The sequence below is a fragment of the Anopheles ziemanni genome, chromosome X (assembly GCF_943734765.1).
Source record: "Anopheles ziemanni chromosome X, idAnoZiCoDA_A2_x.2, whole genome shotgun sequence".
Taxonomy (NCBI): domain Eukaryota; kingdom Metazoa; phylum Arthropoda; class Insecta; order Diptera; family Culicidae; genus Anopheles; species Anopheles ziemanni.
The window spans coordinates 13,766,838-13,791,786 of NC_080707.1; the positions used below are offsets into that span (position 1 = coordinate 13,766,838).

At 46.1% G+C, this 24,949-nt stretch overlaps 1 protein-coding gene across 1 annotated transcript in view; it reads right to left on the minus strand.

Annotated features, from left to right (window-relative positions):
- Nucleotides 1-2,596: 2,596 nt before the first annotated feature.
- The window catches only part of LOC131291107 (protein gone early), a 52,217-nt gene continuing 29,864 nt past the window's right edge, over nucleotides 2,597-24,949 (minus strand). The window contains exons 4-11 of the mRNA XM_058320297.1: nucleotides 8,315-8,526; nucleotides 8,038-8,247; nucleotides 7,568-7,969; nucleotides 6,798-7,330; nucleotides 6,576-6,737; nucleotides 3,192-3,527; nucleotides 3,032-3,116; nucleotides 2,597-2,983 (exon numbers count right to left, since the gene is read on the minus strand). Coding sequence (XP_058176280.1) covers nucleotides 2,597-2,983; nucleotides 3,032-3,116; nucleotides 3,192-3,527; nucleotides 6,576-6,737; nucleotides 6,798-7,330; nucleotides 7,568-7,969; nucleotides 8,038-8,247; nucleotides 8,315-8,526 — 2,327 coding nt within the window. The remainder of the gene's footprint in view (nucleotides 2,984-3,031; nucleotides 3,117-3,191; nucleotides 3,528-6,575; nucleotides 6,738-6,797; nucleotides 7,331-7,567; nucleotides 7,970-8,037; nucleotides 8,248-8,314; nucleotides 8,527-24,949) is intronic.

Here is a 24,949-nt window from a genome sequence, read left to right on the forward strand (position 1 = left end):
AAAGATGTGCATGTTTATAGAGCTAGAGCACTCGCAGGCCGGGGAAGCGCGAGTAAAAGATGTGCCTAATCAATATTGCCGTAAGGAGGAGGATAGTAGTATGGTATTTATGTATAAATTTTAAGATTAGCAACACAGCTTTCGATGGGATTTTGTTTTTCTAGCTAGGGAAGATAAGCGAGAGATATGAAGGAGAGGGCGATAAAAACAAAAAAAAAAGCAAACAAAAGTGGGCAGTTCCAAACCATTCCAAAACGAACGATTTAATCAGTATTTGCAATAAGAAACAAATGGCAGATTGGTGTAAATAATGCGAAACCGGGGCGAGCAACGGGGGGGCATCGGAATTGGGCTGATGACTAGCGCGAATCCATTTTAAACGTAAGCGAAGAGATTGTGCCAAAATTTGTCGGATTAACAGCGAGATATGGGAGGAAGGTGGACGAAGACGGGCAAGGGGGTGGCACGAAAAGCAACCACGTGTGAGTATCGTCGAGATACAGGCTACGCTAGTTACCCTTTTTACAGCAAACCTAAGAATGTAGTTTAATCTCGCTCCTGTCTCCTTCCGCCCGGAAGACCGGTTCGCTTCTAGATAGGGCTGGCTGTAGTCGCGCGTGCACCGGAGCACCAACAGGGCCTCGTTCGTGCAGCAGAGAGCAACCTATCCGCCACACACATCGTGTATTACGTTTCGACTGTATGTTTCCTTTCTTTTTTCTTTTTTTTTATATAACCAAAATATAGAGAACATCACAATGCACCACGTGGTTTTGTGTTTTATTCATCCCATCGTGCGTTCTAACAGGAAAGAAAATAGGTGAACAACTTTTGATTTCGATTAGTTTTATTTCATTTATAGTAGACAGTTTATATTTCATAAGGAAATTAATAGCAATCAGAAAGTTAAATTGATTGTTAAAAAGAAAAAAATGGTTGTAAGTATCATTCGATTGGCAAGCTTCACATTTAATTTAATAAGATTCATTAGAAAAAGGTCAATATGAAGCATTGTGTTAAATTAATACAACACCCAACAGTTTGCTGCCATTTATAGCATTCGGTATTTTAATATCCCATTACCTTTTTGTTGGCAAAGTGACATTAAAATGTTGTGAAAGAAAGTATACAAATGTTTTAATGATGTTGAAAATTTGAAACAAACTAAGACAGTGGTGCTAACTCAAATTCAATATGATGATTTCAAATGGACTTTAATGAACGTATAGCAAAGGTCCTTAAAAGGAAACGCAAACTTATTTACTTATGGATGTATTAAGCGGTGCAGCATAACAAACGACACCTCGACCCATCCATTCGTTTTAGTACTGCATCCAACCGTTTATTTTCCGTTTCGTTTTTTTCTGTTATAATAATTAAATTCTATATCATCTGTATGATGGTGTTACTTGCTAAATATAGTCATTAAATCCTGTCTCCTTGGCGCTGCTCCGATATCGCTTCCCTTTCCTCTATATATCTCTGTTGCCCTATCACTATACTCTAGTTTGCTTCTAGTTGTGTCAGATTCTTTTCTCGCATGCGCCCGTCCGACGCTGGCCTTCGACCAGACCTTCGCAACACCGCGCGGAATGGTGTGGTGAGGAATGTTAGTCTCTGCTCACCTACCGTACCATCGACGTGTGCACTCGCTCAACATGGCAATCTGATCACGCTCGTTCTGGCAAAAATTAAAAAAAAAATGGCACCCGTCCGTATTTCCGTTTGCCGCAATAAGTGTTTTTGTTATGGGTAAAACAGTCAACGTCGATAAACGAACACATCCTCCGTCAAGCTATTACAATGTATCGTCGCTTTCCTAACGAATGAGCCGGCAGCGGACGGTGAGAACGAAACGGCGAACAGTCTTTGCATCGCAGCAACACCGGCTCCTAACCCAGTAACGATTGGTTTTGTTGTTTCTGAACACGGTCCCCGATAGTCTTAAGCTGCGTGTGCCCTAATTCGGAAGGTGACTTGCGGCTTAAGGAGACACCTCTTCCATGTTTGCTTTTTTTATAATAATTCGTCCAAAACGTCCATCTTCTTAACATAAAATCCTTCTTCACACACACTCTCTCTCTCTATAGATCCTCTTCTATCGCGTCAACTTACAGGCGGTCATTTACAAACAAAATGTTGCTCCCCCTCGTTCTACCACGGATGCGTTGCGTGCGTTTTCCTTTTTAATACTCCCTTTCCAGCTACCCTCGTTTTCATTTACACCTTAAGTTTACCGATTAAATAGATCTGTTTCTTTATATATGTATATAATCCTCCTGCACATCCTCTATTCTACATGCTAGCTTTACTGTAGCACGCTCCGCGCATCGGGCAGTGCACTTCCGTTCCTCACCTCAAAAGTAAATGATAGTTGTAACCAACTCGAAAACCCGAACCGAACTGAACGGAACATCGAAAGTAGAGAGCGACGATTAAACGGTCGTTTTGTAAAGTTAAAAAAAATATTGGCGGACAGATCCGGCACGCGCTCGGAGATACTGGCGGAAGGGAGATGATTCAACTACGTGCCAGTTCGAACCGGCCAACTCGTCCTTCCACTCTGCGCAACCTCTGAGGCGATTTGGAGGCGGGTTTAGAAAAATATACTATTCACATCGATGCGGCCCATGATGTCGGAGTTGGTGGCCGGTAGTAGCGGTGTTGGTGCCGTCACGGGGCCGGACGAGGCGGGTAGTATCGAGGCCAGCGGCACCAGCAGGGAACGCTGGATGTGAACCGGAGCCAGCGGAACGGCGGCGGCGGCGGCGACGACCCGGTGCGATTGTGGCTGCAGCGGCACCGGTGGTGGTGGTGGTGGTGAGTACGGCGGATACTGCGGTCCCGTGGAGGCGAGGTAGGAGGAAGGTAGTTTCTTGTGCTGTTTGCTCGGTTTCGGCCGCACCGTGCCCGGTGTCGGCGTCGGATCGGAAGGATGCTGCTGTTGCTGTTGGTGCAACTGCACGACCAGAAGCTGATGCCGCTGAGGATGCGTTAATCAAAGAACGTTGCTGCAGGCACCGGACCCTGCCGCCGGGCCGCCGCCACCGGAACCGCCCGGTTTACACTCGAACACGGCACCTAGCGGTGTGATTTGCTGCCAGAGGAGATCGAATCTGCAATCGAGAGGGGGAAAGTGTTAGGAAGCGCTCGCTTGGGGAGAAACCTTTCACACAACACGGCGCACTCACTTCTCTATCTCCGGGATGTCGTTCTGCGTGAGGAGCTTCGTCAGACGATGGCTGTTGTACCCGACCGAGCAATGGCGCTGGAAGTAGGCGAGCGTGAACAGCTGACGCTCGTCGTACGGCTGCAGTCCGGGCAGGCGACGGTGTTGACTCAGCCCGAGCATCTCGTACGTCGTCTTCTCCGAGATGTCGCTCTCGTAGATGCGCTCGTTGCGGTCGATTTTGTCCAGCAGCGTGCCGAAGGCTTGCGTCAGCACGTTCACCGCCGACAGCTCGAGGTACAGGTTGAGCCGGGTCGCGTTGCTAATACGACCACCGTTCGGCGTGTGCAGGAGCGTCCTGTCAAACGAAACAGAAGAAACCGGTCAGTCCTCACAGTTGCATCCTTCTTAGTTGTTCTAGTAGTTTCATATTTATGAAGAGTTTATAATACCCAATTTTCCCCACCATAGCACGTACATTTTTCTTGGTAAGCAATCATTGAATCATCCTTATTTAAGGGGTCGACAAAGTTCGTTTACTTTGCATCCAAAATAACTACATTGAAGAAATACAGTTTTTATACTCATTTCGATACAAATTACTCACAACATTGAAAACTTTGCGTAGCTGATTTATTTTTACTACTGAGAGCCAGCAAAACCGATATACTTTATAATAATTTGAGTAAAGAATTAATTTCAAGTACAATTAAAGAAATTAATCAACAGTACAACGAATCAAAATGTGTTAAAAAAGCTCAAATTTCAACGAAAAGAAGTATGAAATGTATGAATGTTTAAAAAAGTATAATAATTAAATTTCTTATATGTTATCTTACACCACTTTTTAATGTAACTTTACTCTTTAAAAACATGATACTCTATTTAAAAGGGTAAAGGGCAAAAGGGCGCGCTTTCGGTTTCTTTATAATCATCTTGCCCTTTTTAGAAAATGCTTTTGAAAAATTCAGTTACCAGCTACCTACTTATTTTTGATTAAAATAAAAAAGGGTCACTTGTTTGAAAAAGTACAGCACTCTTTCAATGGAAAAGCCTCTTTTTACTTTTTACGATCATATCTGCACTGTTTGTGTTCTTAAATGGAAAAGTGTGAAGATTTGTTTTGATACCTTTGTGGGACATTAATGTTTTAACCACGCTTTAAATATTCTCATAATATAATTTTATAGTACTGATAAAAGCTCTATAAAAATAGCAAAGCACATTGGTTAGTTATTCATTGAACAAACCCTGGTCTATTTCTAACCAAAACGTATCATTAACCAGAGTATGACGATCAAACGGTAACGTGCAGTTTTTATTTAAGTTTATTGTTGTCACATAGAGAAGAAAAAAGAAGAACGGTACAAGATCTGGCCCCAGGATGAAGTTTTAAAGTATTCATTTCAGTGACCATAAAACCCCTATTCGAGCCTTTCTCATATGCTAATTAAATTAGTTATGCAATTTTCTCGACGCGATTAGCACTTTAATTTGAGGAATTTATACTCGCTAACCTTCCCACCGTCATTATTTATATATTTTGGAAAGGGGCAGAGTTCAGTGGTGCCAGCAGCGAACGTTAGGGAGTTCGATTGAGTGACCATAAAAACTGGAAATTGGAATTGCTACTCATATGTCACGCCTTCTCACTGTTCTGGGAAAATGAAATTTAATCACTTAATGCCTATGTAAAGAGGCATCTTCCGTTCTTTTTATTTTAATTCTATAGCTTTCGATCGTTCAGGTTTGGCAGGAACGTGTTAGGTGAACAAGCTGAGGAGAGTGCAGATATCAACGTAAAAAGATTGCAAATTTCAACCTTGGCAAAAAAGTAGCACGAAACAAGTTTGGTATACAAATCGCTAGAGTAGATTTTGTGTGATGCGATTGCACACATATATAGATATTGACAATGTTATTTTTGTATATTAAAAATTGTTTTTGAAAACAGTAATTTAAAAGATTTACAATTTACGTAATACTAAAGCATCTTTGGAGGTAGAGTTGCTTGCAATAATACTGTGTGAAGAATGATATCACCAGGCTTACTTAACGTGCTAAACAACTTAGGAGCAACTCTGTATGTGAAACGTATGACCAGAGTAAACTCGAAAAGATCAATGTGGATCTTTCAATTACTAGGTTATATTTTTAACCAAACGTTTCACTTTTAGTTGTTCTACAGGATGTGTAAGATTCCCTCGCGTGTAAAATTGGTACATGTTCAGTTTTAATTAATTAACCTTACTTTATCATCCTACAACAATTTTTATTTTAGCTTGGAAATCGATCAGAAAAACAAACCATTTGAACAAAAATAATTTGAAATGAAAATCAATACTATCTCAAGTACAAACTGCTGTACACAAACCAATTGTTATGCAATTTAAATAGATCCCTTATCATCTTGACAAACCATATATACTACGCAAACATATTCTACGCAAGCTACGAAATCATCTGAACGGTTATGAGAATTAGTCTATGCACCATGAAGTTATACCTGTGTTATAAACTAACTAATCATATTTCCACAAATGAAAAGATGACTTTGCAGTAAAACAAGCTTCAGAAAAGTAAAAGCGTCAATTTCTATATTACGTGACAAAGGAAGCAATGTAGAATTTCGTTCTGGAACATGTTTGTACACCAGTTTTGAAGAAACCTAACTAAGTATTATAATATACTAGAAATTCTTCGAAAACACGCGTGACTATAACTTAAGATCAAAGACGGTTTGGCACAACTTGTTGCCGATAAAGAACTACTGCAATAGCTTTGTGATAAAGTTCAATAATCAGTCTTAGCGCCATAACCAAAAATAAGCTCTATGAACCTTACAAGATAAGATTAGATAAGAAACGTATAAGCTAATAAGCTTCTCATAAAATCTGATGCTTTTCATTTCATTCCCCTTTATGAATAATTATGAATATCTTTATAAATAAACAAATCTCTACAGGATTCAAGAGTTTGTTAGAAGTGAACAGATAATCCCAAAACTCTTAGGAAATAAAAAATTGAGACTGAAATGTGTTTTAAAACTACTAAATTAGTTTGTTCCTAAAAAGTCCTATGATGTGCTATAATAAGCGCATATTTGCAAACTCTATTGGTAAAACCTGCTCTATTTTTGAAGCAGGAGTTATTTTAAAGAACGTCAAAGTGGAATTGTTTGAAAAGCGGAATACAAATCATTTGCAAACTTGTCGATGTAAACCGCGTTTAAACAAAAACGTTTCATTTCATTGTTTGATACTGTGAAAGATTGTGTCATAGCTGTGGTTTTGTTTGCCGATTTCAAACAATGCCAAATAGCTGTTTGTGGTTTGTTTTTAGTTCAAACAGAAAACTGGTCGGTGTGTCTGCAAGCGAACGGTTCGCTGTACCGGTCGGTACCTACCTCGCCATACACTTCTGCGCCTCGCCGTTGAACACATTATCGTGGCGTACGGTGCCGCCCCGCCCGCTCGTCTCCACGTTCCAGTACTGCTCGGTGAGCGTGTGGATGGCCGATTGCAGCACCTGCGCTATCTCCGCTCCGAGGCGGGCAAAGTTGACCGAGCTGCAAAGAAGGAAGCGGATTAGCGGAGGATGAGCGTGACGCAGAGTGTGTTGAACCTACATCGGGTAGTGATGATGGAAGAACGGCTCCTGTATGCGCTGGCGGGAAATGATGACCATGTTGAGGGCGATCGAGTACTTGACCGGCGTGTCGGCGAGCGGCGTCTGGTAGTGGAGATGGTTGCGCCGCTGGCGCGTCTGCAGCTGCAGATGGTCGGCGGCCGAGCGGGGCGGAAACATCTCCGCCAGGATGCGCTCCGGCTCGGTCTGATTGTCCAGCATGCGCGTCATCTGCGTCTTGGTGAAGCCCCACTGGTTGACCACGCTGTCGACGAACAGGAGCCCGTCCAGCACGAGCTGCCGGTAGTACTCGTTGAGCGTGCGCTCGGTCTGCAGCAGCTCGCGGGGAATCCCGATCTGGAGGCGAAGCGTGGACAGCTTGTTGGTGAGAAAGTGCGTCAGCGGTTCGCTTAGCCAGTGCGCCCCGACCACCGCCTGCCTGTACTCTTCGCGCAGGTGGTAGAAGATCAGCTTCACCAGCTCGTCGTCGTAGCTGATCGGATCGTGCAGTGTGGAAGTACCAGCCGCTGGATCCTCGCCGTACTGGTAGTGGTTGAAGCCATCGATGCCGACCGCCATGATACCGTGCCGGGAGCTAGCACCACCGCCTCCGCCTCCGCCAGTGCCATCACCGCCTACCGCACCGTGGCTCGCGCTGTTGCCCTCATAATCGAACCCTTCCAGCGCCGAGTAGGTGCCGCCCGAGCCACCACCCATCATCCGGTGATGCGGCTGCTGCTTCTGAAATTGCGGCTGTTGGGCGGCGGCGGCGGCGACACCGGCGCTCGGATGGTGATGGTGGTAGTCGCTCAGCTCGCTCGAGCTGCGCTGGTCGTGCACGATCAGGGCCGGGTTTTCCCGCAGCGCCTCCAGCCCGTACGGCATCCACTGCTGGACGACGTTGGTGCAGAAGTGCCACATCGGTTCGCGCTCTACCGCGCCGTAAAGGACCTGCTCGAACTGGTGCAGCGAGACGCGGAACTTGCGCGACATGAACGGCACGAAGTGCCGGATGACCGACCACATGAAGAACTTGTTCAGCACCTCCTTGTCGCTGGTGGTGATGATCTGCGAGATCGCCTTGAGCGCGGCCGGGCTCGACACCATCACCTCCGTGTGCTCCGTGATCTTCTTGCTCTTGAACAGTGCCTGCGCCGTCTCCAGAATTGGCAGCTTCATGGAAGAAGTAGGAGAATGTGATGAAGAGAAAAGATTCGAGCAGAGCTCAGCGAAGGGCTTACCGAGGGTGCATCGTTCACCAGCTGGTGCATGGTGCGGATCTGAGGGCGTGAAAAGTTTCCACTCTCGTTCAGCACGACGCCCATCACATCCAGCGCGATGCGCTTCTCGTAGTTGTAGATCGTCTTCGCATAGTCCTGTGCGATCTCCGTCGACGTCGAGATCATATGAGCCAGCGTGTCAGTGAGGAAGGTATGATACGCTCGAATTATCTACAAATAGCAAAACAGAAGTCACCCGTTAGAGCCATCAACCCAGTCGGTTGCGTTCTATCCCTACCGGATGCTTCTCGGCGAGCGTGTAGAACTCCTTGCTCGGCAGTCCCAGGTCGCCCTCGGTTACGGTGATCATGTAGTCGTACGGCGGCTGGTTGCGGGTGTCGATGCCGAGCTTGAAAAACGGTGCCGCACCGTACTTCGGCTGCACCAGGTGGAGATAGTCCCGCAGGTCCCAGTTCCTCATCATTTCCACATCGATCATGTTCCAGCCACCTTTTCGGAGGGAAGAAAAGAGCAAAATGACCGACCTGTTAGTTTCTGCTGAGGACTCTCAAACAAAGCCACAAGACATGCTACAAAATTATAAAATCAGATCAGACTTAGACATCAAGCAACGAGGTGTAGAGTAAATAAAATTAACGAAGCAACGTACAAAAAGCCACAATTTCGTCTTTCTTGCACTCTTTTTCACAAACTTTATGTTGTTTATTGCATTTTATATTACAATCAATAAGTTTTCTCTTTCGATTCGATTTTTGTTGATAAAATCAATGTTGTCCAACCATTCTTCATCAATAAAAAGAACACTTTCATTATCATTAAGGCTGGTGTACCAGTGCTCTGGCGAATGCAATTTAATCGTACTCCTTTTACTTTTAGAACTTTAAGATAGTTCGATAAATTTAACTAGTTTTTCGAGATACAAGCCTCAAAGATCGGGTTTTAAAAAAACCAGTTTGGTTTGCAGGTAAAATCGCATAGGACGATCTGATGACAAGAAGATAAACTATTACGTGTGATTTCATCTGTCAAGTCCACACAATGTTGTACGATAAAATCGCTTACTTCAGAGCACTGACACCAGCCAAAATTCCGCAACACGTACTAGTTTGAACACAAAACTCGCTTTAAAACGAGTAACGAGTTTTCATATTCATAATATTTTTAATTTGAAATGATAATAAGCAATTCCAAATGTTGATATACACCATATAAAATCGTTATTTATATTCGTTGAAATCATCTTACATTGATGTTTACAGTTGCAAAACATATCAATGATTTTAAGACCAATTTTTACCACAAAAACATGCTTGTTTCCAGATGGTTAAGTGAAAAAATGATCTCCAAGATAGTCCAACATATTGATTGTGCATGTACGAATGGAGTCACTCCTGGTTGAACACACATCCGCAATGTTTACCCTCTTTTCAATTGAATAAAATGTTAAATAAAGTTCATGAATATGAAGAAAAGGATTGATACACAGCGTAACGTGTAGAGAACGGTGCTTTCGGCGAACTTGGCCCACATTTTGTGTCCTAAAAGCGACTGCATTTCTTAATACACTCATTTTCATTGATCTGCGACTTAGGAATGAAAGGAAAACAAAACGAAACTGTGACGATTTTTTCCCACGGACATTAACCGGCATCGGAATGTGTACAAACAACCAGGAAATCGGCCATTACGGAAAGATCTTTCAACCCAAAATAAGAAAAGGAACTAAAACGGTGTCCCAGCGGACCACTCGAGAATCCATCCTCTCTCGCTAAAGGTCACGGTCAAACGACGCGCATATTCCATACTTCTGCAATGCTGCGAGAAGACGATATTATATCGGGTCCCCCCGCTCCCAAGCGAGGTATTTTGTCGCGGTGCTTTCGGTTGACGGAAGTGTGCTGAACCGGATGAAGTCTTTGATCTTCGGCGGAGATCAACCCTGCCCCCACGACACCCTGCCGGGGTGTCGTAAGTGGTTTCATTGCCGTTGACGTTTGAAGACGAGCACCTGGCGGTTTGTGTGACATTAGGGTTGGACGAAATAGATTGAACAACATTTATCAGGCCGCCTAACGGCCGTCTTCTTGTTGTTGTTGAGCGCGTTCGCCATCGTATCTATTTTGGTCTTTCTTACAGGGTTTAAAACCATGCAATGGAGCACTTGAATCACTTGGTGGAATTTTGCACATCAATACTGGAATCATTCAAGCCCGCTCTGGAAATTTGCAATCATATTATGCAATGTTGCACACAGAGGTTTCTGGTGAACTCTAAATGCTCGCCTTGTCACCAAATGTCATATCGAGGCTCAACATTTGTCGATTCGAAACGATCGACTAAACCAGGGGTCGGCAAAGTCCGGCCCGCCAGCTAGCTTTATAAAGCCTCAAGTTTTTTTTAAATTATAGTGCAACATGCTAAAACAATAAAAAAAAAACATTTCAATACTTGTTTTGTTTTGTTCACGATGTCACACTTGTTTTTTTTTCTTTTCTAAAACAGTAAGTTAAAACTGTTGAAGGAGGTATTCAATAGCAGGCGAGCTTTCTCGTCTTCTTACATAAGACTTTTCGATCACAATTTTACTACAGATTGCTCTAAAATTACTCAGTTTGATCAATCTTGTCTAGAATCGAACAGGAAAAAGGGGTTTCGACTAGTGATGTGCGCTCTGAGTGAAAATGAATGAGTGATTCGAATCTTAATATTGAATGAACGATTTAAATCCTAACAGATAGTTTTTGTGACTCCCTTTGATTTGAATCCTTAACTGGGATTCGAATCCCAAAAGAATAAACGAGTTGGTAAAAGAGTCGCTAGTCGCCATAGAGATTCGAATCCCAAGTTGTGATTCGAATCCCAGTTTGGGATCACTACATGGGCGACTAGCGACTCTTTTACCAACTCGTTCATTCTTTTGGGTTTCGAATCCCATATAGTGATTCCCAAACTGGGATTCGAATCACAACTTGGGATTCGAAACACAACTTGGGATTCGAAACACAACTTGGGATTCGAATCACTACTTGGGATTCGAATCGCAATGGCGACTAGTGACTCTTTTACCCACTCGTTCATTCTTTTGGGATTCGAATCCCAGTTAAGATTTCAAATCACCTCGAAGGTTAATAAATCATTTTTCACATTTTAAATCACAAAAGAGTGACTTAAAGATTCGAATCATCGTTATGATTATTCACTCTGATTCAAATCTCTAAAAAGAGTTGTTATTCTCATCACTAGTTTCGACACCATTACGAAACATAATAAGGCTCGCAATATTCAAAACATCTAAAAACTGAATTATGATAATTACTGATATTAAAAACAATTTAAGTGGAGTATTAATTTCCAGTGGAATAAAAGAAAATAATTTCAAGTACAACTAACAACCAATTATAATATGAAAAAGTAAAAAATGCATCGAAAATAAGTATCAAAATGAATTATTAATTGCAATAAATGGACTAGAAAATGAAGAGCCCATTTTAGGAGTATTTAATACCACTTTCAAAATATTTAATCACTGTTTAAGGTTTTTTATCATCATCTGGCCCCTTCCAGGAAACTTGTGCCGACCCCTGCACTAGATGATTCGAGTGTTTCCATTGTGCGATTGGAAACGCTGTAAGCTCTCCGAACGGGAAGGGCGATCCAGGTGTTAAGATAGAGTTCAGGTTCAAACGATTTGCGAGAGAAAAAAAATCCTGACGGTTTCGACCACGACATTGTTGTGATGAGCAGCCCGTAGTGGTAGAAACTATTTTGACTCTATTTTTCCTCCTGTCAAATGGCTTCCTCTCACCCTATCCCCCCGGGGGGGCCGGCAGCATCTCGTTCCGCTCGCGCCGATTCGATATCGTCAATCGTGAAGTGTTCGTCGTTCCTAATTTGGTGATAATGACCCAGCGCGTCGTCGATCGAGCGGTCGAACAGCGAAAGGCTGCCGACACAGTGGGAGGTGTGCGTTCGAAAAGGTCATTCCGATCTTGACATTGCGCTCCGTTACTTTAACGATCCCTGCCAGTCACTGTCCTGCGCCGATCAGACGGAAGTGATTGCTACCTTAGAAACGACGACGACACACTGGCGTTTGGTCGAAAGGTTATGACTTCTTGGATGTCGGCCTATCATCGGGGCTATCTTCAGATTCATCACTTTGAGTATTGGGAAGCCCTCTGCTAGGATGGACCCCGGTGGCGAGGGTCTGGCTAACCCTATATGAGCTCCGCACAGTCGAAACGGTTGGAAGCTTGATACAATCATCAAAAGGATAGCGACAAAAACACACGATCCAGTTCGCCTTCAGCTCCATATCAACCGAACGATGGGAGAGAGAAAAACTTGCCGTGCGTGTCACGAGAAAAGTCACCGGGGCGACCTTGGGGGAAACCACGAAGCAGGCCGGCTCATCAGCATTCGTAGGCCAAGCTCCCCCGACCTCTCTCTTTCCCTCTACCAAATGTGGTCCTATTAATCAGATTACGCCAATGCATTTCTTTCGTGCCGGCTTTCGGTTGGAACCCCTCGCCGAGCCATTTCCCTCACCACCTCCGGGTGAGGTCCAAGGTCGAGCGCCTAGAGGCCATGTTGAAAATGGAATAGTGCAAGGTTGCGCGGGTTTAGCGATGATCAGAAGGAGCAGGATCGTCCTACACCCAATAGAACAGCGAACGAACAGGCAAAAAAAGGACTCACACGTACATAAACACACACGCAAACACAACCTCCAAAGCATGCACCCGAATGTGCAACAGGTCAACTACTGATTCAACACCTACAATACACTCGCACGCACACGCACACACATACTTGAGCACAATGGTGCATGGCGATACAGGGATGGCCGCCACCGGAAGCTTCTGGTTCGGGCGGTTCGACCGGCGTTGTGCGAAGTCTTGGGACTAAAGATCAGCCTTCTATCGCTCGCTGAAAGCAGGCAGAAAATCGAACAGTTCGGTATGGCAGGAGAAGCGTCGGTCTACTAGAGCCACTTAGTACAATAAGAAAAATCATTTGATATCATGGCCTACCAATCATTGAAAATATTAGAACTTGCTTAGAAATTCAGAGATGTTTACGGCCGGAAAGTATTAACTTTATCAACAAGATCATTAACACATCTATTACAGCACTATCACGATGTTCTCTTGAACATGTAACTCATTCACCTGATTTAAGTCCAGTAGAAAACTAATGGCGAATTTTATTACGAAACATTATATAACACCGAATATCGGCAACACTCCAACGGAAGTGATACTTCTGATATCTGGGAAGTAAAAAGGTAGAACTCTGAATCGACTATTTTCAACTATACACAAAAACGGTACAATTACTGATGACTAAATGTATTCTCTAAGAAAAGCTAGACGCGACGAAACCAGAAAACCTGTACGTTTAACTCCTGTTCTACTCTGCAAACTCTAATTGTCGAACACAGGTTATCTAAACATAAAACATTTGAGTAAGGTACAGCGGAGCTCTGGAAGGTGTTAGGAAAAGGATGAACTTCGATTTCGTAGTAGATAGACAGTAGTGTAGACATTATTCTGGAAAATCTTGTCTAATATGGACACCTCTAACTCTTGTTTCTATCGAAGATTGGAGCCCAGAGACATGTTTGAGGACTTTATAGGATGAAGATATTGATCGTGTATTATTTTCCCTCTTAGTTCCAAAAGCGTACAACAATCATTCAAGCAGGCGGACTGAATGTTTTCAAAATGAGGATACGGTTAGCGAATTTTGCAGCTCGACCTACGCTGATGGCGATTGTCCTTGCTCGGGTACTTGAGGCTACGAATTCGCCCCGTGGTGGTCTAGCAGCAACGATTTTGAGTCGAAAAGCTCCACCATCTTCTTTTTTTCCAAATGGATTTGATTACCAATTCTAAACGGTTGCTTTCCAAAAAAAAACCCGACCGGTGTTTAAATTCCAACATTTCAGATAACCAAAACGAACGCTTTACGAAAGCGAAATTCAAGGTGTATGTGTTCGAAAACAAAAAAAAAACAGGAAACATCTTGCCCCATCGCGGATTCCGCAAAAGCGTCTTCGCAAGCAGAACTTTTGCTTTCGGATGGAGCTCGGCAGGGGGTTTGGGTTTTCTCCATCTCTCCTCAGGGTTGACCAGTAAAAACTCGTGGTTTCTTATTTCCTCCGGTGATGTGTGTGATCTTCTTAAATTTCCATTTCGTCCCTCCACCCCGCCCCTAGTAGAACGTTTGCTCCCCTTTTTCCCCCCTGAATTACAAAATCTCCTGACTCTTGTCCACCCAAAATGTAGATGATCTTTCTGCGACTTCTGCAAACAGGTTTCAACTGTCCGACCTGATAGAAGCTGGTCGTGCTGGAGCAGGTGAGAACGGATGCGGGGACAATAAAACGAGCCACCCGGGGGAACCTCACACCCCCCCCGTTTAGCCACCCATCCGTCCAATCCGACACATTCAGCCGTGAGATTTCAAAAACATTAAAAAAGGCGAATAACAAACTTTCGATGAAGCTGCCGATGCTGCTTCGAAACGAAAGAGAAATGAAGATGCGGCCAGCCAAAAATAACAAACCATTCTTCCTTCATTCTCCACCATCCCCTGCACGGGGTTCAGCTCTGCCCAGGCCACTACCTCCCTGCAGCACTACTCCTCCCCACAGCTCATTGGTCCGGTTTTTGGGGCGAGATCGAACCGGACCGGTTTGCCACCGGTCCCCTCCACACCACGCACCGCGCGGGGACGACCGTTCGGCTGCTTCAGCTAATGAACGTACACCGCGCGTCTCCGGGCGGGCAAAACGAGAGCGAGAACGATATGGATTCGGCTTCGGCAGAGATCCCCAAACATTAATTATGCAAATTTGAAGCCCCGGTACGGGGAGATGATCGAATGTTTAAGATCAACAACTCCAACGATCTGTGTGGATTCTGCGAGCTCACGGCACCAGCCGCACCCAACGGGTTCTAAGCTGTTGACTACTTCCACAGACGCTCGCGAGATAAGAGATCCATTCTCAGCCTCGGTGCTAGAATACGATCCGAAATCGGTCGCAACCTTCGGTTCAGATTTTAGCATTCGCGTGAATTCGCTTGCTCTTCTTCATCCTGAAACCTTTGGAAAACATGTTTTCATCCTTCCCTCCCTTTCCCCTCATTCAAGCCAAAAACCCCTTCGTCCTATCCTACGGACGACGTTATCGCACATCCTGTTGTGTCGGGAGTTGAGTCGAATCCTCGAAAACATCGATTCTTTTTCCCGCAATTCTCCTCCTCGATCGTTACACCGTTTTGAACCTCGGGTTCGTCTTCTTCTGCACGCTATCCTGACCCTTCCGAGCGCGCGAGAGGTCAATAACATTTGCACCAATCGGGTTATTTCGTTTTTCGCAGTTGTACGCTAGAAATGAATCGTGGGTTCAAAACGAACGGTCCACTGTATCAAGCATCCACACAAAATTATCAACTATAGGCTAAGGGAGGGGAACAAAAAACGCGAAACAAATTAACTTGTTCAAGCTATGTGGACCGATCAAAAATCACTTCCCGAACGCGATGGAGGAGGTTACACCTTGTGGGACGCAGGAGAGGCAAGCAGACGAAGGAAATTCGTCGTAAGTTTACCCATCCTCGAGCAAGTAGTCTTTTGACAGTAGCCACAGATTGGCAAACACTTTATCTATTCAAGCGACGAATCCGCAAAGTTCATTGAGCAAACTCCCGGCGCGATCGAAGTAGTCCTCACCGAAGTCACCACCGCGTGTCCGTGTAAGGTTAACAAGGGTCGAGATGGTGTCTGCAAGCGTGGGTTCCAACGGTGCGAACCAAGCTGAAGTTAAATAAAACACTACCGAAGCGCCCGGTAGCTCCTTGAACGACGCTTTGTCACCTTTTCGACACGGGCAAACAGTGCGGCAAGGGAGTACTCACAAACGGTGGACCGAATGAGCTCGCATTTCGTTTGCTTTTACCAAATCGAAAGGTGTTTCTTGTACAAACAGTGCACTCTGCTTGGATGACATGTTTGTGAGACTCCCAGGACTTTATAGTCTATGCTGATATATCCTAGTGATTCGATTGTGGTGTCAAGAAAATGTCACCGCGAGCTCAAGGTGGAGAACTGCCACATCAAAGTTCCAGCTTTTACTTCCAGAACTTATTTTCTTATTCTGAGTTTAGATACCTACTAATTTTGGAGCCATTTGACATCTTTGAAGATACTATATACGAAATTACAAAACCACCTTATCTGGATACGAAGTTTCGTTTGTTTTTCGATGTCTCCTCGGTGAAATCCATGTCCCAAAAGCTTTAAAAAGTAAAGAAGGAGATAACTCGGCCTGGCTGTTGGAGTATGCGTGCTATGTAATACAAGGGATTGTTTACTTTCCCACTATTTGAATCATCACGTCAGGAACTGATGCTGATACTGATAAGCCAAGGTTACGCACCATACGTTACAGCTTCATAGCAAGTATTGCAATAGTATGTGATTGAAAACCTTTTCTATATTTTAAAATCAGTCTACCAGGCATTTGTTTTATATCGTCTTTTGACCATTTTAGAACATTTTAAAACTTCCTCCTACTGAGCTGATTCCTAAGGTGATCCTTAACTTCCAAAATAGGCACCGATTCTGATACATCCTAGAGATACAACCTGTGCCTGAGGAAACTATTGAACGCTTTGGCGATTGATTGGTTCCTCAGCTTCCCTTTCCAAGCAAGAAGAGGAAAATGTCACCGCAAACCAACGATGCCGTCCCGCCTGCACACCGCCCGATTGGCACTCAAGCCTTAATTGCTAAACTTGTTTTCAGGGGATCGACTGGTTCCGAAGATCCATAGTCACCGCAGGAAACGAGTTATATATTTTATGGTCAATTTTATTCTCCGTCGACCGCAGCCACCCTTGGCTGCGCCGAAAGATCAGCCCGAGGAAGAGACCGCGATGGTTCAAAATTGATTTTGATGCATGCGTCCGTGCACGGCCGATGATAAGATCATCAGGTGCTGCTTTGGGAAGCGGAGGGGTAGAAAAATCAACACACGAAACCTGAACTCCGCTACAATAGATTCATCAAACGGGTGCTTATTGGGCGATGAATATTAATTACTCCTACCGACACGCCGGCGGAAGGTCGTATATTCAGATGGAACTACCAGCTGTAGCTAGGGAAGAGCTTCCCAAAGGGTGATAACAGGCCGGCCTCACTTCTACTTAGTGTGACAGATACTTCATTATGGTCGAATTCCAGCTCCTGATATGGCAAATATTTCGAAGAGCCTTTGAATTGGAAATGGTGCACCGTAACCTAACTTCCAAAGAAGTACAGGTGCCGCTTCGCAGCAACGTTCGAAATAGAATTGCCCATTTGCGTCCGCCGGTCGTCACTTTTCGCGACTGACGTGGCTTGACCGTGACTGAATCCTTATCGTGCTATAGCGATGGTCTTCGCTTGGAAGCTAGGTCACCGCTTCTAAAGACCGATGCAGTCAAGTTGCACACACATTTGTTGGTGCCGTTTCCTCGGCATTTGCATGTCAAACGCAAAATGGTTTTTTTGAGGCGTTACACTTTTTGAAAAACTTCGACTGAGCAGCGCTATTCAGGGTTAGTGATGCTCAACCTTGGGGCGGCTCGATCTCTCTAGCTGTGTCTGCACACATGTTCCTCCAAAGTGTGATACCCACCGATGCCGGTGCAATAGCCGTCAGCGTCGTTGACTAAGTTAAGTCTCCCGGTTGGCCTTGGGACGTGCTACAGTGGTCTACCTAAAACATCCGAAGACAACCTCACCAGCAAATGCACACACAAGCCCGAAACGCATCCTGGGGCTTGAAAATTTGCATTAATTATCCTCAAACTTGGTAAGGTGCCTCTCACCCGCTCGGATAGCTCGCTTCTTAGGCAGTTCTTCGGCCTGGTGGGTGTGTTTGAGAGACATCACAAAAAAAAAGATGCGACTGCCATCACCACATCCATTTGACATTTGATTGGTATCGGCACCGATCATCCCAGGGCGGGCGTTTGTGGTGATGGCGAAAACCAATGCGATCATGGCGAGCGTTCGTCATGCTCCCGGGATTCCACAGAGCGTACAGAACCAACGTTGCATCAGTTTGTTGACGAGCGGTACCAGCTGTTTTTTCGTAACGCGTGCCATCAATTTGACGAATGTGGCACGCAATGGCACGCAGAAGCCTCAAAAACCGCCGCCTGCCATTGCCCGGAAGGAGTGCAGGGAACGGTTTGGAGTGCGGTTTGCAGCAAAACGTCACCTGGTGCGCGTAGGAGCTATCTAGGGCAACGACCATTGCCAATCCAACGACCTCGCGCAAACCCGAAGATGATAAGACACAAACCGCCACTGCGAAGGTCATTCGGAGACTTCCATGCACCAAAGTCGCAAGGTTTCAAAACCCACCGTCTCCACATCGGGGCAAAAGTTCTCCGCGCCTGAGTGCGTGCGTGATAGACGGTGCGGCATTTCTGTCTCTTCTTATTTTCTCGATAGCACCATTAACATATTCAAAGTATCCAATTCGGGGGTTGTCGATGATGCAACTCAGCTGTACCTCAAATAGTTTATTTTATTTCTGGATACGAAGCTCGAGTTCCGCATGTCGATACGTTCTTACGATGTCGTCCATCTTGCGACTTTGAACGAGGAGTGCGTTGCAAAAGTCCACACTCACTAACGATCTTTATTAGGCAATCCTAAATTTTTCGTTATACGAGCCAAGGAATGAGGCACTCCACAACATTGATGAACTCGATAGACACTGACTAATAGGAGCCATTGGTACGAGCAGAAATAGACATCGTTAGGGATCACCGAGTCTAGGAAGTTGGGAAGAAGTTAACAAATGTTTGGCACATCTGTGTTCCAGCCTCAAAATTATACGCTTCCAACCGCGAATCGCCCACCGGTCGTAAAATGTAGCATATAGAATTTTGACCGACAGCTCAAGAAGAAACCCCGGGAATAACAAAGGCTGTTGCTGAAAGTTGATGTTCATCGATCTGGAAACCAGAAGGTCCTTCGTCGCCTGCCGCGATGATCACATCGACACCGTTGCAGGCCGAATACCGAGGTATTCTATTTTTTTTTTTTGAGCTGGGAAAAGTCAGATGACTGATTTTCGCGGAAAAGGTCACCCTCGCCATATTGGGCAGCCTCGGGTGCTATTTTTACAAACGACAAATGAGCGTTTTATTGCCCCCTGGGCAGAGTGCAAGGCGGGGTGTAGTCGGGGAAGAAAAAGATCCACTTCTAATATTGGATGCATATCCATCCGCGATCGGCAACGTCGCATTTGCATAATATCTGCTTGGTTGGTTTTGTTGTTTTCTCCCCGTTTCTTGATCGTTTGGTTGTTCTAATGGATTCAGTTGGCTGCCCGGGTTGATTAGAAGATTCTTCGGGAAAGGCAAACAAAACCAGACAAATGTGGCGAGGCTTAGGCGAAGGCTTCCATGTGTGTGTGGGCCTGGGTGTTGAACCGGGCAAAAAATAGACCAACCGGTGCCAGTGGAAATAGTGCGAAACCTGCGCATTTCTAATGAGCGCGACCCAAAATGTCAAAGAGCGCTTGGGGCTTAAACTAAATATATAAAAGCCTACACGGGGTGGCGATACGGAAAAGAGAAAGATGGAAAATTATTGTTCTCACCCGAGATGGAGGAAGAAGATGGCGTAGTAAGAGAGGACTGTATGAAACCAGTTCAATCCTGCCCGAAATTCCGGCAAGAAACCAAAACGATAGCGAGTTCTATTTTCCATTAAAGATGACGCAGTGCTTCGCAAGCGCACTTCTTCGACAGGGATATGTTTAGCTAAATGTGGAGAAATGTCGGGACACTAGTCCGGAAGAGTTCCGTGCCTTAAGGACTGTGATTCTAGATGTCGGGACACTAGTCCGGAAGAGTTGCGTGTCATAAGGACTGTGATTCTAGAAGTGGAGAAAATTAAGGAACAAGCCTTTCGTAGTCGGTTGAACCGTGTTGAGGAACACTGGGTCTGGGCATACGTCGGGTAGAATTTCACACACTGCGGAGTCCGAGTGTCTTTTCCTTGGTGGAGCTCGGACCACGCAGCCGCATCTAGATAACGATGAGCCGCGTTTTCACGAGTTGGTGTTTTCTTTTTGCATCTTTGAACGCTCTGTGAGTTTCCACCTTTGGTTCGTTTGAGCATCTTTATATGCCTGAGGCGCCGCCAGACTACAGCGGGGAGTGAAGGAGGACAGCGTAGCGGGCGAACTGGTGCACCAAAGGCGATAATGTTCACGCGAAAATGCGCGCCGGGGTGGCAAAAAACTATTTACCAAAACCACACTTTGTGCTTGCTCTCCATAAGCCCACGGTCGCGCTCGGAAACTGGAATTCACAACCACCAATGGGTCGGTATCAGGATTTATGGGGCAAAACGCCCGAAAAACTCCGGCTACTTCCTCGGCCGTGCGCACGAGCCTGAGCTGCATCCAACGGCGAGGAGGGAAAACAAAACAAAAACTTGGCATGCTGCGTGTGTACGGCAGATGAAGGAGTGCAACCGCCAGGCGAGAGAGGGAGGAGGGGAGGGAGTCAGATTTTATCCTCCAAACTTTATTCTTCCCGAAAGGCGACCATAAACCGAAAAAGTATCGCCGCAACGGCCGAAATGCCGGCGCCGGTTACACCGTTTGGGTATATATAACGCGAAAATTCTAATCGGTCCTCAGTCCAGTTCGATCGTCGCAACGAGAAGACAACTCCGCCCAAAAGGAAGTCTTCGGAGGAAGCTCAGCGAATATTCTAGTTGGTGTATTGCAAGTCAAGATGCGTGCTTTTGTGGTGAGTTCCCGGTGCTATAGCCATTGCTTATTGTTGGAGGCCAGTCTGCACGGCAGATTCCTGAAGAGCACATGCACGCACGCACGCACGCCCAGGATAACTCATCTGTGCTCCTGCGAACTCAGCGATCAACTCCTGCTGAGACAGAAGTTCACCAATCAACCTCACTGGAGCCTAGAACCAGAGATCTAGCTCTAGACTCGTGATACGCGACCTGTGTGTGTGTGCGTGCAAGTGTTGCAGGGGAATCTCGCCAAACTTTCTCCCGCCAGAGTCATCGTTCCTGACTTTCCAACTGCCAATGCTAACCATCGCATCACTCTCTTCTTGTAAAGGTTTTCGCCGCCTGTTTGGCAGTGGTTTCAGCTGTCGACGTTGACTACGTCCCGACGGCGTACCAGGATAGCGTATCGGCAGGCGCAGACGCACGCTCGTACGGGGGAGTCAGCGGAGGATTTGGCGCAGGAGTTGGCGGAGGAGTTGGCGGCGGAATTGGAGGAGGAGTCGGCGGAGGATACAGTGCTGGAGCGGGAGCAAACGCGGCGGCTCGTTCGTTCGGTGGAGCCGGTGCCGGAGGATTCGGCGGAGCTGGAATCGCTGCTAGCGCCGCTGCTGGTGGTGCCGCCTATGGTGCTGGCTACCAAGCCGGTCTGATTGCAGGATCCGCTGCTAACGCTGGTGCTGGTGCTGGAGCTGGAGCTGGTGGTTTCGGTGCGCGCTTTGGCGGTGGCTCGAGCTCCTTTGGTTCTGCTTCTGCTGGTGCTTCGTCCTTCGGAACTAGCGGTGGATTTGGATCCGGCGGCAGCTCGTTTGGTAGTGCTGGAGCTACAGCCGGCGCATTGGCAACCGGCTCCGGCGGATCAGGATTCGGAGGTGGAGCAGTGGCTAAGGCCCAGACTAGGGTTATCCTGAAGCCTGAGGAAGTCCAGAAGCACTTCTACTACCACGTTGCACCGGAGGATCCTAAGGCCGCCGCCGAAGCCGACACCCTCACCATCACGCCCAAGAAGCACTACAAGATCATCTTCATCAAGGCCCCGACGGTGAGTGCCAACGCCGGATCCAGCGCTTACGCCGCCAGCAAGACCGAGGAGAAGACGCTCGTCTACGTGCTCGTCAACAAGCCCGCTCAGGCCAAGGCCGGTGCCGCCGCCGATGCCAGCTCGTTCGTGTCCGGCAAGCCGGAGGTCTTCTTCATCAAGTACCAGGGTAAGGACGCCGCTAGCACTGCTTCGGCCATCTCCAGCGCCATTGCTGGTGGAGCTTCGTTCGGTGGCGCTGCTGCTGGAGCTAACGCCTTCTCCACCGCCGGAGCCGGAGCCGGCTCCACTGGATTCGATGCTGGATTCGGTGGTTCCAGCTACGATGCCGGATTCGGAGGCGGTTCCTCGTTCGGTACCGCTGGAGCCGGAGCTGGAGCCTCGGCCGGCGCCGGAGCTATCGCTAACGACTTCGTTGACTTCGGTGCCCGCATCGGTGGCGGTGTCAACGCCGGTTCGGTTGGCGAGAGCGGCTACAACGCTGGATTCAACGCCGGCTACACAACCGCGGCCGCCAACGCTGGAGCCCGCTCCGGCTTCGGAGTTACGCCCGCCTACGACGGTGTTGCGGTCGGCTCTGCTGCTAACGCTGGTAGCTCTTACGTGTACTAGAGGAAAACGACGGATCGAACGGACAACCATGCCCCCGAAAACGGACCAACCCGACCGGAGTGTAAGAGGAACTAAACGACACGATTTGCAGCGACAGCTATCCTGCGGGTTTGCCAAAAACCCAGCGGATGCCAGCTGTAGCAACACGCGAGATATTTCCTGTGCCAAGTACCTTGCGTACATTTCCCGCGAATTCCCAACTTTCTCTCTCTCGCTCGCTCTATTACATTCCTTCTCGCTTCCACGTCCTCGAATCTTCCATCCTTCCTCGTACTTTAGCGACTTAATGAATCAGGTCACTTATGTAAAACAAAGTAAACAAGTAAGATAGATTTATTTTTCGTTAGGAAGCGTGTGTCAACTAACACACCGCTAGGTAGCTCCAGTGATCGAAACACGTGAACAGCGAAAGCGTGAACAAGACATCTCCCGTGGTAGTGCAGTAGTGTAGTAGGCAGGACACCACGTACAGCTCTTGCACGAAAATAGTGTATCATAAGTACAAAACAAAACGGAAGAACGAAAGCAACGAAGAAATCAGCATTGTACCGGTAGAGAAAGACAACGCAAACAATATACAAACATGTCTTAAACACGTTAACAAATGGGTAAAATTTAATAAAAATTAAACATGTGTATCACAATCCAATATAAATACTGTTGATTGCTTTTCTTTTTTTTTCTTTTTTCAAAATCACTCTCGTCCTTGTGAAAGAAGGACAGATGAGTAGGAAATTTTCAAAATATCACATATTTTCATGCGCAATTGGGAGAGATATCGTTCTTGAAAGCTGCACAAAGAGACAAAACTAAGTGTTTTTAAATATTTGCTATTCAACACCGTACCGTAGGTAAAATTGGAAGAATCCAAATCAAATACATGAAAGTGTAAAAAGTGTAAACAAATTTGATAAATGTTGGATTTAGTTCATTAAACACTCATTATTATTTTAATCAAAACGTGACTGAAAATAGTCGCTGTGAAAATTTGACGACCAGACCACCCCTCCCTATGGCTGAGCCACTGTGTGGCGTACGTACGTATTGTTTTATGAGCAGCTACTAACAACAATTATACGTTAATCAGAGCACAATATGACTTATTCGAGACAAATACGTGCGGAAACGTAAATATCGGATAAATAAAAACACCGTTTCACAAATTAAACAAATTCATTTGGATTGGTAGTCAATCTCAGATAAAGTAGAAAAAAAAATAGATTTCTTCAAGTCCTTTGCAAGTTTTCAAGTATCTGCTGAATTCCATGAGTTCTCATGTTGGAATCAGAGTTCTCTCAATCCATATAAAAAATAGGCCAACGAAAACCGACTAAACCACAAACTAGCTACAACCGTATCAAGACCCAATCAGTATTCAGCACGTTGAAAATGCATGCCGGCAAAACCTAACCGATACCAAACCGACAGAGAAGAGGAGGGGTGAACACGCATCTGTTTATCGCTGAAGTGGTGGATTTATTGTCATATTTATAGTTTATAAAAGGATGAGATAGATCTCAACGCAAACCTGCATATACAATGACGGAATAAGGAGTATATATATAGCGAAAATTCTGTCCACACTTCAGTCACGTTTGATCGTTGCTACGAGAAGACACAGCGTACAGTCACATTAACTCAGCGAACGTTACAGCCCAAGTGCAGCAGTCGTGTAAATTGTTGTACTAGTCAGAATGCGTGCTTTTGTGGTGAGTTCTCGGTACATCGTGTGGCAGTGCATAGGCGTTCTAGTCACCAGAACACCAGCACGCACGTTCAGAAGCTCGTCCGGATCAACGATCAACTCCTGTCAGGACGGAACGTCTTCAATCAACTACTCTGCGTGCGTGCCGGTGTTGTTCACGGCTAAGGAATATCGCCTGCTCTAAGAGGTCCTTGGACCAGCTCTCAGAATTGTTTCCACGCCCAAACAATTTCTAATTTCACCGTATTGTCTATTTTCTTTAACTTATTCCGTGAAGATCTTCGTAGCCTGTTTGGCTGTGGTTTCGGCCGACATTGGGCTTGATCTGCAACGGAGCGGTGTGAGCATTGACTACGTCCCAACCACCTACCAGGACAGTAGCGCTGGCGCAAGCGCTGATGCCCGATCGTTCGGAGGAGCTGGCGGTGCTGGAGCCGGTGCCGGTGCTAATGCCGCTGCATTCGGAGGTGCTGGTGGTGCCGGATTCGGAGGTGCTGGTGGTGCCGGATTTGGAGGTGCTGGTGGTGCCGAATTTGGAGGTGCTGGTGGTGCCGGATTTGCAGGTGCTGGAGCCAGAGCAGGAGCAGGAGCAGCTGGATTCGGTGGATCAGCATTCGGTGGAGCCGGAGCAGGAGCTGGAGCCGCAGCACAAGCAAGATCTGCAGCTGGATTCGGTGGATCTGGATTCGGTGGAGCTGGAGCCGGAGCAGGTGCTGGAGCGG